The sequence below is a fragment of the Mustela putorius genome, unplaced genomic scaffold (genome assembly GCF_011764305.1).
Source record: "Mustela putorius furo isolate JIRA1106 unplaced genomic scaffold, ASM1176430v1.1 tig00003962_pilon_pilon_pilon, whole genome shotgun sequence".
NCBI lineage: Eukaryota > Metazoa > Chordata > Mammalia > Carnivora > Mustelidae > Mustela > Mustela putorius.
The window spans coordinates 22046658-22061376 of NW_025422106.1; the positions used below are offsets into that span (position 1 = coordinate 22046658).

At 38.5% G+C, this 14719-nt stretch overlaps 2 protein-coding genes across 3 annotated transcripts in view; one reads left to right on the forward strand and one right to left on the reverse strand.

Annotated features, from left to right (window-relative positions):
* EFCAB5 (EF-hand calcium binding domain 5) overlaps positions 1-14719 on the forward strand; it is a 163097-nt gene that overhangs the window by 48366 nt on the left and 100012 nt on the right. The window lies entirely within an intron of this gene.
* LOC101670199 (28S ribosomal protein S15, mitochondrial-like) lies at positions 755-1638 on the reverse strand. Its single transcript, XM_045070261.1, is given in 2 exon segments — positions 755-1155; positions 1157-1638. Coding segments are annotated over 2 exon segments (771 nt in total). The 5' UTR covers positions 1552-1638; the 3' UTR covers positions 755-779.

Consider the following 14719-nt stretch of genomic DNA (forward strand, 5'->3'; position numbering starts at 1 on the left):
AGAGAGGAAGGGAAGCAGGGTCCCTCCTGAGCAGAGAGCCTGATGCAGGGCTTAATCCCAGGACTCTGAAAGCATGACCTGAACCAAAGGCAGAGGCTTACCCGACCAAGCCACCCAGGCACCCCTACTTTATTATTGCTTATAGCCATTGTAAATGGGACTTTCTTTCATTACATTTTCTATCTATATGTAGTTTGAATACATGAAAACTATAAATTTCTGAAAATTTTTGTTCTCTGCTACCTTACTGAGTTCCATCATTAATAGAAAAAAATATTTTTTTATTTTTATTAAAAGACTTATTTATTTATTTGAGAGAGAAAGAGAGAAAGTGTGCATATGATAGAGGTGGAGCAGAGGAAGAGGGTGAAAGTATTTGAAGCAGACTCCTCACTGAGTGTGGCACCAGACGCTGAGCTTGATCCCATGACCATGAGATCATGACCTGAGCCAAAACCAAGGATTGGATGCTTAACCAACTGAGGCACCCAGGTGCCCCTATTTATAGAAAAATTTTAGTTGATTATTTGGATTTTTCTAGAAAGGAAACCTTACCTGAAAATAATAGGCATTTTCCTTCTTTGTTTTCAATTTTTATGTTTGTAATATCTTCCTCTACCCTCGTTATATTGGCAATTACTTCAATGAATTTTAAATAATAATGATGATATGGACATCCTTGTCCTGTTTTGGACTTTAGTAGGGATGATTTTTGTATTATTGCCTCATCATAAGTAGTTTTTTTATTTTTTTATTTTTTTTTTTAACTCTAATAAAGTTTATTGGTTTTCTTTCATTGGCTCTGGTTCAGCTTTGGAAGAACTCTCTGGGTTCTTCTGGCCTTGTTTCTGGGCTGCTGCTGCTTTAGCTTTTAAGGCCCTTTTCTGCTTCTTGAGCTTTTGGGCCTCTTGGAAGACCCGAATGCACAGGGCCTTCTTGGCTGCCAAGCGTCGGTGGGGTTTCCGGTTGTACAGAGGAGGGAGGGTGTACTCTATCCCCAGTTCCTTGCATGTCTTCTCGAAGATACTATAGTTGGTCTTACGGAGGGTTTTAAGCATCTTTTTCCTCTGGTCGATGCTCATCAGAAGATAGCGCTTGTGGGCTTTGTCCTTTCGGTGTTTCTGCATGTGCTCTTCATAATTGCGGATCTTGACAGGCAACAATTCGAGCCTCCAGGGAGCTAGTGTCCTCAGGGTTTGCCACGACCTTGTTCATCAGCTGCTGTTGCTTGATTTTTAGCTTCTTCTTCTGGTTTGCCATTTCTAAAGACAAGAGTCTTCTCACGACGTCGTCAAACTTCTCAATTCCAGGAATGTTCTGGTAGTCTTTGAGCAGCGTGGAAGGGGGTGGGTCATCTTCTTGGAGGGGCTGGACTGGTTTCCAGGCGGCATATCCGCGAACGGCCTGGAGGATGACACCTCGAGTACAGGGAAGGGCCCACTGGGGGGAGGGCGGCCTGGCACACGCTCCGTCTGGCAGCCCAAGGACTGGGGCCTGGGCTACTGCCTGGGTCCGAAGTGACCTCAGAGCCCTCCACGCCGTCCTCAGCATCGTGACTTGTGACACCGCGGGGCCGGCGCCACGGCCACTGTCCCTTTCGCCGCATGGACGGGGTTACATGGGCCATGAGTAGTTTTTTAAAGCTATATAGTACTACCATAACTCTACTTCATTTGGATCTGAAAAAGATGTATTTTATTACATTAGAAAAAAATGTGCAGGGCACCTGCGTAGCTCGGTCAGTTAAGTGTCTGACTCTTCATTTGGCCCTGGAATAACTTGATCCTGAAAAATCTTTATAGAGAAAACATGATGAGGAACCCTCAACTGCACACACCACAATGGCAGAGAAAAGGATCACTGTTCTATTGGAGTTTTTTGGTTTCTCTATTATTTATTTCTGTTCTAATCTTTTTTTTTTCCTTCCTTTTGCTGGGTTTGGGTTTTGATCTTCTTTTTCTAACCCCTTTAAAGAGTGATTTTTTAAAAAGATTTTATTTATTTATTTATTTGTTTGTTTGTTTATTTTTGAGAGAGAGAGTGTGTGTGTGCAAGTGGGGTGAGGAGCAAAGGGGGAAGGACAAGCAGACTCCATGCTGAGCATGGAGCCCAGTGTGGGGCTGGATATCTGATACCCAGATATCCAGATATCTCAGATATCTCATGATATCCTGAGATCATGACCTGAGCTGAAATCAAGAGTCAGACACTTAACCCACTGAACCAGTTTTTAAAGAACAAGAATGATTGTTAATTTTGTCAAATGCTTGTTTAACATCTGTGGAGATGATCATTTGGTTTTCACCTTAGACCTGTTGATAATGAATTTTATTAATAGATTTCCTAATTTTGGGCTATGGAAATTCCTGGAATAACTCCCGCTTGATTGCTTTGTATTCGGTTACATTGAAATATGCTTCCTGCTAATAAACCAAAATAAATGTTTAATTCTTTCCTTTTAATTACAAGTTTTCAGAATATTATACATTATATCTCTATGTCTCTATGTGTCTACTTATCTATCTATCTATCTATCCATCTATAGGTGCCTGGAGGAACAACAAATTAAAGATTTCTTGGGGGTTTCCTGGATGGTTCAATCAGTTAAGCATCTGCCTTTGGCTCAGGGTCCTGGAATGGAGCCCTGCTTTGGGTTGTCATCTTGGCAGGGAACCTGCTTCTTCCTCTCCCTCTGTCTGCTATTCCGCTTACTTGTGCTCTCTCTCTCTACCTGTCAAATAAATAAATAATGTATTTAAATAAACAAACAAACAAAAATGCTTTTTAAAAAAGATTTTTTTCAGGAGGATTGTTCCTTTTAAGTATCATTGTAGACACACTGATTTTAATATATATTCAAGGCATTTTAATCCATTATAGTTACTTTTTCTTTTTGATCCTCAACTTTACCCAACTTTGGCTCCTATGTTCTTCCAACCTTACTCCTTTAGTCTTTGAAAGCTTCCTGCAATTTTTAAAAAGGATTCTTAGCTACTTTTAAAGGAAATAACTCATCTGGGAGCTAGGAATGCTCATAAATATTGTATTATCATTGCTTCTAGGCTCTTTCAGGACTAACAAATATAATTTTTAAAAATAGGGGTGCCTGGATGGCCCAGTTGTTAAGTGTCTGCCTTCAGCTCAGGTCATGATCCCAGGATCCTGGGATGGAGCCTTGCATGGGGCTCCCTGCTCAGTGGGAATCCTGCTTCTCCCTCTCCCACTCCCCCTGCTTGTGTTCCCTATCTCACTGTCTCACTGTCTCTCTCTCTGTCAAATAAGTAAATAAAATCTTAAAAAAATAAAAAAATAAAAATATGAGCAAATATCGATAATTTCATATCAAACACAATATTTCAGGTTTTTTTTACCCAATTCCTTGATTTTATATTTCTATCTCTTTTTTCCCCCTAAAAATATTGGCTCCTAACAACATTGACAAAATTAGTTATCTTATCCTTGGGTGCCTGGGTGGCTCAGTGGGTTAAAATTAGTTGTCTTATCCTACAATTTACATAAAATAGCTTCAAAATAATAATACCAACAATCCCAATAAAAGAACTACTAGATTTATTTGCAGATATTTTGTCCTGAAACATATTCTTCTAAGTATGTGTGTATGACAAATGAAACCATGCAACAACTAGGAGAAACCAGGGATTAATTTCTTTTATTACCAGAGAAAAGCCTTTCTTTAAAAAAGATTTTATTTATTTATTTGACACAGAGAGAGAGGTCACAAGTAGGTAGAGAGACAGGCGGGGGTGGGGGGAGCAGGCTCCCCGCTGAGCAGAGAGCTGGATGCGGGGTTCCATCCCAGAACCCTGAGAACATGACCTGAGCTGAAGGCAGAGGCTTAATCCACTGAGCCACACAGGTACCCTGAGAAAACCTTTTAAACCATGAGTAAAAATCATGAAATTATTGCTAAATTTGATTACATAAAAATTAAAGGGCTTTTGCCAGAGATATTGAGTCTCAATCACTCAATTTTGTTGTTGTAGTACAAAAGTAGTTATACACAATATGTAAATGAATAAGCATGGCTGAGTTCTAATAAAACTTTATTTGTGAATACTAAAATGTGTCATAGATTTTCTACTATGCCACAAAATATTATTCTTATTTTGATTTTTAAAAACCATTTTAAAATGTAGCAGCCAATCTTAGCTGTTGAGTAGTACAATACCAGGCAGCAGTCAGTTTGGGCCTTAAGCCCTAGTCTAGATAACATCTGGGTCTCTTCCAGATCTTAAAACAACAAAACAAAATAAAAATAAGACACTTTGAATGTCTGATTCTCTTCCTGAATCTTCATACTTTCCTTCTAATATCTTCTGGCATGAATACTTGTGCTAAAATTTATAAAAGAACGTAAAATTCTTTATGATTTCTTTCAGTGTTCCTCCTATAGGGTAAGTAACTAATCAGAAGTTTAGAATAACAATTCTTTTGAAATTAAGTACATATATACCACTAGAATAAAGCAAGAGATATGTACAGAACTCTTCCTTTGTTTTATTTTATGTATTTTATGTGTGGACATGGAATTTTAAATTTCCATTGGAACAGTCTTTCTCAGAGTGTGGTTGCCTATGAATGAAATCAGGATGACCTGGATGTTTGGTTAAAAATGCAGATTCCTAGCTTCTTCCTCAGATCTTCTCAATCAGAACCTTTAGGCATGTACTGAGAACAAGTTCCACAGGAGGTTATTATGCACCCTAAAAAAAGCTTCAAAACCAATTATGCAGAGAAGCCAAATTAAAGGAGTTTTAGTACTAATGAGAAGTTCCAACAGCAGAAGGGAGCAGTGTCATTAAATTTAATAAATAGCTTAAAGAACTTTTCTGTTCTCCATCTGTTCTTGCAGAGCAATAAATTAGATTTGTATTTAGACCTAGTGCCATAAAAATACTTAAAATTTGGGAACTGATGTCAAGGCTGTATATCAATACATCGAGAAATGCTTCCTCCTATTAGGGATGTGTAAATCTCAATCAGCACATTAAAGTAGGCATTTATCAATAATTGTGATAAGAATAGTAACTGGCACACTAGGACTCTGGTCTAGGTATCATTTCCAACAAATGGCATGACATAAGAGGGTTAGTTTATTGCACTGATGCTTCTTGAATTGGGGGTTTGAATAGTTAGGGTCATTTGAAGCTTGATGAGAGCACTAGTTTCTTTTTTTCTTTCTTTTTCAGTGTTTTTTAGATTTATTTTAGTAATCTCTACGCCTCAGGTGGGACTCAAACACACAACCCCGAAATCAAGAGTCACACACTCTTGCAACTGAGCTGGCCAGGTGCCCCAGAGCCCTAGTTTCCACTGGAGCAATGCTGTTGTAGGAATTTCATGCAAGAGTTAAAGGAATCAAAGATGCTTTGTTTGCCTGGATGGTCAGGATTAGGGCTTGATCTCTTTCTGGCAAAAATTCAAGATCTGTGTATCAACATATGACAGTGTCAAGCACCTGCAGAATATTCAGAAATCCTGGGATACTTTTCAACAGTGCAATATCTATTGACCTAAAGTTCAGATACACAACAATCTTAGCTAAAATAGTCTTGCTTTTAAATTCTCTGAACTATATCATTGTGTCATCTTTAGTCCATTAGAGAGTTTTGAAGTCCATTTGTATTAGTAATGAGAGTTTTTCTTATTTATATCCAAGGAAAAAGATGAATAAATTTTTTGTTTGGTTTGTCAAGACTTTATCCTCTTGTGATGATGTTAAAGTATCCCTTTGCCTCAACCTGGTCCAAAAATTTTTCATCTGACTACTTCCCTGGATAAAAAGGGATTTGTTTCTGTTTGGTGTCTAAGAACCATAGATAGGGAAGATACTCCTTACTGATTTGGGACAATTTTTATAGTGGTAGCTGCTTGTCTGAAAAATAAACTATCACTGTTGTTTGTAAGTTTTACATATACAGTATACCTTTATTGCTTTTCATCGACGTTTCTGAATGACAGATTAAGAATTAAAGTGGACTTTAATTTTTTTTTAATTTCTTTTCAGCATAACAGAATTCATTGTTTATGTACCACACCTAGTGTTCCGTGCAATATGTGCCCTCCATAATACCCAACACCTGGCTCCCCCAACCTCCCACCCCTGGCGCCTTCAAAACCCTCACATTGTTTTTCAGAGTCCATAGTCTCTCATGGTTCATCTCCCCTTCCAATTTCCCTCAACTCCCTTCTCTCCATCTCCCTATGTCCTCCATGTTATTTGTTATGCTCCACAAATAAGTGAAACCATATGATAATTGACTCTCTCTGCTTGACTTATTTCACTCAGCATCATCTCTTCCAGTCCCCTCCATGTGGATACAAAAGTTGGGTATTCATCCTTTCTGATGGAGGCAGAATACTCCATAGTGTATATGGACCACATCTTCCTTATCCATTCGTCCGTCAAAGCACGTCTTGGTTCTATCAGACACATGAAAAAATGCTCATCATTACTAGCCATCAGGGAGATTCAAATTAAAACCACATTGAGAGACCACCTTACACCAGTTAAAATGGCCAAAATTAGCAAGACAGGAAACAACGTATGTTGGAGAGGATGTGGAGAAAGGGGAAACCTCTTACACTGTAGTTGGGAATGCAAGTTGGTGCAGCCACTTTGGAGAACAGTGTGGATATTCCTTAAGAAATTAAAAATAGAGCTTCCCTATGACCCTGCAATTGCACTACTGGGTATTTACCCCAAAGATATAGATGTAGTGAAAAGAAGGACCAACTCTACCCCAATGTTTAAAGTGGACTTTAATTCTTACGTGTAATTTTGCAAAACTGATAAGGTTATGTTTGTGTCATTTTGCTCATATTTTCTTTTCTTTTAACATCTATTTCAGTATCTTTTCCCTCTAAAACCTGATTCCTTCCATGCTTGGGAATGCATATTTTATAAGTCACAACTGCCTCATTGTGAATTGATAATGAAAGATTTTTGTTGGGGCACCTGGGTGGCTCAGTAAGTTAAGCATCTGCCTTCGGCTCAGGTCATGATCCCAGAGTCCTGGGGTCCAGTCCCACACTGGGCTCCCTGCTCAGTGGGGAGTCTGCTTGTTCCTCTTTCCCACCCCCACACTCATGCTTTCTCTCAAATAAATAAATAAATCTTTAAAAAAAGAAAGAAAAGTATTTGTTCTTTTTTTTTAATATAATTTTTTATTTTTTATAAACATGTATTTTTATCCCCAGTGGTACAGGTCTGTGAATCACCAGGTTTACACACTTCACAGCACTCACCAAAGCACATACCCTCCCCAATGTCCATAATACCACCCCCTTCTCCCAAACCCCCTCCCCCCAGCAACCCTCAGTTTGTTGGTATTTGTTCTTTTTAAACATTTTTTTTATTTTTAAGATTTTGTTTTAAAGTAATCTCTACACTCAACATGGGGACTGAACTTACAGCCCTGAGATCAAGAGTCTCATTCTATGAACTAAGCCACCCAGGTGCCCCTGGAAAGTATTTACTCTTAAAATAGGATTATAGAGGCACCTGGGTGGCTCAGTCAGTTGAGCGTCTGCCTTCTGCTCAGGTCAGGATCCCAGGGACCTGGCATGGGTGCCCAAGTTGGGCTCCCTGCTCAGCGGGGAGACTGTTCCTCCCTCTTCTCCCTGCTTGTACTCTCTGTCGATATCTCTGTGTATGTGTCTCTCTCTCAAATAAATAAATAAATAAATAAAATCTTTTAAAAATAGAATTACAGGCTTTTTTTTTTTTTTTAGGATTTTATTTATTTATTTGACAGCTAGAGATCACAAGTAGGCAGAGAGGCGGGCAGAGAGAGAGAGGAAGGGAAGTAGGCTCCCTTCTGAGGAGAGAGCTCAGTTCGGGCTCCATCCCAGGACCCTGAGATCATGACCTGAGTTGAAGGCACAGACTTAACCCACTGAGCCACCCAGGCATCCCAGAATTACAGACTTTCAATAGACTGATTATGGTGGTGGTTACACACATATTTACACATATGTTTAAATTTATACAACTATGTCCCGAAAAAGGTCAATTTTACTATATGATATTTTAAAAAATAAAAAATTTAAACAGTAAAAAAACTACAAAGATGTAATTAGTTAATGGATTAAAATTAAAAAATTTTTAAATCACAGATATTATTATTATTAATGTTCGAACTTAACACTATTCCGGGGAAGTGGGGCCTCTTATATTATAAATTTCTTCACTTTTCTCCATCAGCCCTGATACACAGTCCTGATCCTAGATGAGAGTTCAAATGAACTAGAAAGTGGATCTTAGACCCAAGGCAAAAACTCGGATCTTTTCCTGTGTCGCAGTTCTAGTGATGCCTATCAGGTTCTGGCTTGGTAATAATCTCTGATCTCTACATCTGTTGCTTTATTTTGATGAGTCTGTGCTGCACATTGAAATATCTTTTTGGCATTTTTCCTGTGATAACTCTTTATTACCCTTATGGACTAATAATGGAACATTTAACCCACAAAGAGAAAAAAATCACAACAAAATTTTGCATAGAGTTTCTTTCTCCCCCATAGCTGCATAAAGGAGAAAAATAAGTCAGTATACATGTTTAAGCATTAAGTTTACCCCAACCAAGTAAAAACTAAGAGAGAAAGACACAGAAGCCTTTATTTTACTTAATAATTTTTTTTTACTTGATAATTCCCTACAAGTTAATTCCTGTACAGCGTTCAAAGAACTTAATGCAGACTATGTGACATCCATTGTGTTTCTATTAGAATGTGGTATCTACAAAGATTTTGCCAGTTTACTTCGAAGTGCTTACTCTTTGTGTTTCCAAAAACAAACTCCATCCCCATTCTCACGTGCAACTTTCAACAGTTTTGGTCAAATTATATGTATAAATTGGGCATATTGTAAAAACCTCCATTATATTGTACTCTTTCTAAAATATCATCTTTATAATTATTTTCCAAAATTCAACCTCATCTGATGATAACATTGCAACCCCCACTTTCTTTTATATGTATTTTCATAGAATATTTTTGTTCATCTTTTTATTTGCAACTTTTCTGAGTAATCTTAATTTGTGTTTTCTCTATGTACAGAATATACAGTGTAGAACACTCTGTTTTATAATTCAATTAGAATCTTTTAATAGGAAGGCTTTTAGCATATTTACATCTATGGATATAATAGGTGAGTTTTAGTTCTACCATTTTTTATGACCTCTTTATTATTTTTAGTCTGTTTTTAAAAAAGATTATTTATTTATTTATTTTGACAGACAGAGATCCCAAGTAGGCAGAGAGGCAGGGGGAAGCAGGCTCCCGCCAAGCAGAGAGCCTGATGCGGGGCTCAATCCTAGGACCCTGGGACCATGACTTGAGCCAAAGGCAGAGGCTTTAACCCACTGAGCCACCCAGGCACCCCTAGTTTTAGCCTTTTAAATATAATTTTTCACTGTAAAACAAACCCAAATGTCTAATTTATGCTTACAATACATCAGCTACTAGGACTTGGCAAGAGTAAGGGAATGTTTCTTCCTTGATATGGATCTTCTGCAGTCGCCAGGAGACAGTGACTTCCTAGACAGATGTCTGTCTGCTCATATTCCACACCAGATGTCACCTCTCTAGTGAGCCAAACCCTAGTGCTTATATTGTGCTAGGAAATCCCATTGGTGCTTCTCCCACAGGTGACATTATTAATATCAATAATTTTGTTGATTTGTATTGAATATCATTATTTATCAATCTAGTAAAACAGGTTATGCCAAAAGTGAGTGGCTAGATAAGGAAAATGCTCTTTTTTTTTTTTTAATAGTGTTTGACTATTCTACCCAATGGTGTGTGTTAGGACTTCATCAAACAGGTTCTACTTTTATTCAACCTGAAACATAATAATAATGTATATACATGGACTAGTTGCACATCTATCTCTAAACCACTTTGATGCATCTGTTATATATCCCATTATGAAGTACTTAGAAATTGAAGTAGTTGTGGGCTGAGAAATCATGGTCTTTTTGGATGTTATCCTAATATTCTACAAACACACATCCTGTAACCTGATGTTGAATGGGTCCATGGTCTTGCTTCAGTGGCATAGGACATTCCTAATGTTAAAAAGACTGAGATGAAGTTCCTGAGTCAAATCCCTACAGCTGGGGCTGGATATCTGGTATAATGCCTGAGAGCGTGGTTCCTAGAGTAAGATTGTCCAACTTGTCCATAAATTCCTAGGACTTGCCAGATAAAACTTTTGATTCATCTAAAACTATTCGGTAACTGTTTCCCTCAGAAGAAAATAGGATTTGTTTTCTCTTTATAGAAGAGAACAGACTGAAGACCTTATGGGCTACTTCATTTGTTTTTACATCCTCTGCCATACCTCAGTCCTATACCTTCAAAACAGATGCTCTCCAGGACTCCAGTGGGAAACATCCATGGGGAAATGCCCTCTAAAGCAGACTCTTCCAGGAAGGTGGTTCAGTTGGAACTCAACTACCTCATTTGGAAATAGAAATCTTCACCATGAAGGCCAGCTTCAAAACTTGCAGGCACTAGATCTGATATACCCAGCATGTAGTGATTTCGTTCATCTGGGCTAGATAGGTGGCATTCTTTATGTACATCAATTTTATTATCTCTTACATATCAACTAATCAAAACCACTAGCCAGATGCCCTCTCCTCTAATCCAGAGTGCAAATTTTCCATGTCTAGAACAACATCCCCTTCCTTTTTCTTGCTGGACAATTTTTCCTGTGCTTCAAGAATCAGCCCAAGTATCTGGGCACCTGGGTGGTACAGACTTTTGAAGGTCAGACTCTTGGTTTTGGCTCAGGTCCTGATCACGACTGTGAGATCAGGCTCAATGCTCAGTGCAGAGTCTGCTTAGGATGCTCTCTGCCCCACCCCCATTCCCACCCCTGAGCTTGCTCTTGCCCTGTCTCTCTCTCTCTCAAACAAACAAACAAATAAATAATAATAAAAAAGAATCAGCCCTAGTATCACATCCTCTGGGATACCTTCTGTCACATCTGCTTTGGATTATCTACTCTTGCTTTATATTTCTGGAGCTCCTGTAGGCTTGTGTCAGCCTTTAGCACATTACAATGTAATTGTTGATTTACCTTCCCATAATTTCTTTGAAGACAAGGACTATTTTTCTATTATGTCTATGTTTTCAACACTGAGCACAATGCTTGGCATGATAATATTTGTTATCTAACAAATACCAAATTTTGGTTAGATAAATTAATAACAGATTTATTGAGGAGTCTTCACTCAGCTAAACAGTATTTGTTGCATAACTACCAAGTGCTCCATGTTGAGCCATACCTTATAGGGAAAAATTACAAAATTTGGTTCTTGTCATGAGGAACTTACACGCTCGAGTTGAAGAACTATAACTAAAACATAGCTAAATTTATCAAAGCAGGTGTCCATGTACATTTTCCCCATTTCCAACACGTTTCTCAATCTGTTCTATCTGGCCTTCATTCCAGACTCTCTTCAATAAATGTCGCCTACTGAGATCACAATGTTCTCCATGTTTCTAGGCCCAATGGAAAGTTTGCAATCTTCGTCTTACTTGGCCTCTTACCAATATTCAACAATGTTGACCATTTCCTCCTTGAGATACTCTGTCCTTTCCCTTCCATGTTATTATTCTTTAGTTGTTTTCCTTCCACCTCTTTTTAGTCCTTCTCAGCATCCTGTGCCGGCTCATTCTCTGCCATCTGATCTTCAAATATTAAGATTCCTTAAGTTGTGGTTCTCCGGTCACTCCCAAATCATCCTTGAGTGCTCTCATTTCAACACATGACTTCAGCTACCATCTATGTCTTCATGCTCTTAGATTTATATCTCTAATCCAAATGCCTTTTTTGAGCTTCAGACCAGTATGTGCAACTAATCAGTATCTGTACTTGGATATTTCACAGGCACTTCAGTTTCAAAAGTCATATTGTCTTTCTAGGCTGTGCATCAAGATTTTCAAGACCAAACCCAAGAGATGAACCTTGACACCTTCTTCTTCCTCACTATGTACTTCTCATTGATCATTAAGTCCTGTGGATTTTACCTCCTCTCAAATTTTCTCATTTCCAACCTTCCCTGCTGCCGTCACCCTAGTCTAAGCTACTATCAGGTTTCACCTTTGCTATTGCCACAGTCTCCTACCTAATATGTTTCCATTCACTCTTGTCCTCTTGCAGTCTATTCATTACTTATAATGAAGTGATTTTTTAAAAAGATTAATCTTCTAGGACACCTGGGTGGCTCAGTCATTAAATGTCTGCCTTTGGCTCAGGTCATGATCCCAGGATCCTGGAATCAAGCCCTGAATCAGGATCCCTGCTCAGTGGGGAGCCTGCTTCACCCTCTCCTACTCCCACTGCTTGTGTTCCCTTTCCTCAAATAAACAAAATCTTTTTTAAAAAAGTTAATCTTCTGCCCATTTCTTAACTGGATTTTTAATTTTTCGGGTGTTGAGTTTGATAAAATCTTTATAGATTTTTGGATACTAGCCCTTTATCCAATATGTTGTTTGAAAATACCTTCTCCCATTCTGTAGGTTGCCTTTTAGTTGTGTTGATTGTTCCCTTGCTTTGCAGAAGCTTTTTAACTTGACTAAGTTCCAAAAGTTTATTTTTGCTTTTTTTTCTCTTGTCCCCAGAGACATGTCTAGTAAGAAGTTGTTGTGGCTGAGATGCCTGGGTGGCTCAGTCAGTTAAGCGGCTGCCTTCAGCTCAGGTCATGATCCCAGGGTCTTGGGATGGAGTCCCACATCGGGCTCCCAGCTCAACCAGGAGCCTGTTTCTCCCTCTACCTACTGCTCTCCCTACTTGTGGTCACTTGCTCTTTCTCTCTCTTTGATAAATAAATAAAATCTTAAAAAGAAGAGTTGCTGTGGCCAAGGTCACAGAGGTTGCTGTCTGTGTTCTTCTCAAGGATTTTGATAGATTCCTTTCTCACATTTAGATCTTTCGTCCATTTTGAATTTATTTTTGTGTGTGGTGTAATAAAGTGGTCCAGTTTCATTCTTCTGCATGTGGCTGTCCAATATTTTCAACACCATTTATTGAAGAGACTTTTTTCCATTGAATATCCTTTCCGACTTTGTTGAAGATTAGTTGACCATAGAGTTGAGGGTCCCTTTCTGGGTTCTCTATTCTGTTCCATTGATCTATATGTCTGCTTTTGTGCCACTACCATACTATCTTGATGATTACAGCTCTGTACTAGAACTTGAAGTTCAGAATTGTGATGTCTCCGCTTTGGTTTTCTTTTCCAATATTCCTTTGACTATTTGGGGGTCTTTTATGGTTCTATACAAATTTTAGGATTTTAGGATTTTAGGATTGTGTGTTCCAACTCTGTGAAAAATGCTGGTGTTATTTTGATAGAGATTGCATTGAATGTGTAGATTGCTTTGGGTAGTGTAGACATCCATGAGCATGGAATATTTTTTTTATTTCTTTGTGTCTACTTCAATTTCTTTAGTAAGTATTCTATAGTGTTCAGAGTAGAGATCTTTTTACCTCTTTGACTAGGTTTATTCCTGGGTATCTTATGGTTTGGGTGCACTTGTAAATGGGTTCAGTTCCTTGATTTCTCTTTCTGCTCCTTCATTATTGGTGTACAGAAATGCAACAGACTTCTGTGCATCAATTTTATATCTTGTGACTGCTGAATTCTTGTGTCAGTTCTGGCAATTTTTTGGTGTTTTTTGGGGGGTTTTCTACAAAGAGTATTTTAAAAAAGTTAATCTTATCATGTTTTTCCCAAATGTAGAAATTTTTAAGGGTCTCTATTTACTCTTAGGATAAAGACTAAAATCCCTAACTAGGCCTATAAGACTTTCCTTGTATTACCTACTGGTCCCGAACTTACCTGGCTGCCGCCTCTCTTCTCACATTCCATACTCCAGGCACACAGGATTACTTTCAGTTTTCAAACATATTATGCTTCTTTCCATAGCAGGTTTTTTTTTTTTAATTTTTTATTTTTTATAAACGTATATTTTTATCCCCAGGGGTACAGGTTTGTGAATCGCCAGGTTTACACACTTCACAGTACTCATGATAGCACATACCCTCCCCAATGGCCATAACCCCACCCCCCTCTCCTGACCCCTCTCCCCCCAGCAACCCTCAGTTTGTTTTGTGGGATTAAGAGTCACTTATGGTATGTCTCCCTCCCAATCTCATTTTGTTTCATTTATTCTTCTCCTACCCCCTGAACCCCCCATGTTGCATCTCCATTTCCTCATATCAGGGAGATCATATGATAGTTGTCTTTCTCTGATTGACTTATTTCGCTAAGCATGATACCCTCTGGTTCCATCCACGTCATCACAAATGGCAAGATTTCATTTCTTTTGATGGCTGCATAGTATTCCATTGTATATATATACCACATCTTCTTGATCCATTCATCTGTTGATGGACATCTAGGTTCTTTCCATAGTTTGGCTATTGTAGACATTGCTGCTATAAATATTCAGGTGCATGTACCCCTTTGGATCACTATGTTTGTATCTTTAGGGTAAATACCCAGTAGTGCAATTGCTGGGTCATAGAGGAGTTCTATTTTCAACTTTTTGAGGAACCTCCATGCTGTTTTCCAGAGTGGTTGCACCAGCTTGCATTCCCACCAACAGTGTAGGAGGGCTCCCCTTCCTCTGCATCCTTGCCAGCATCTGTCATTTCCTGACTTGTTAATTTTAGCCATTCTGACTG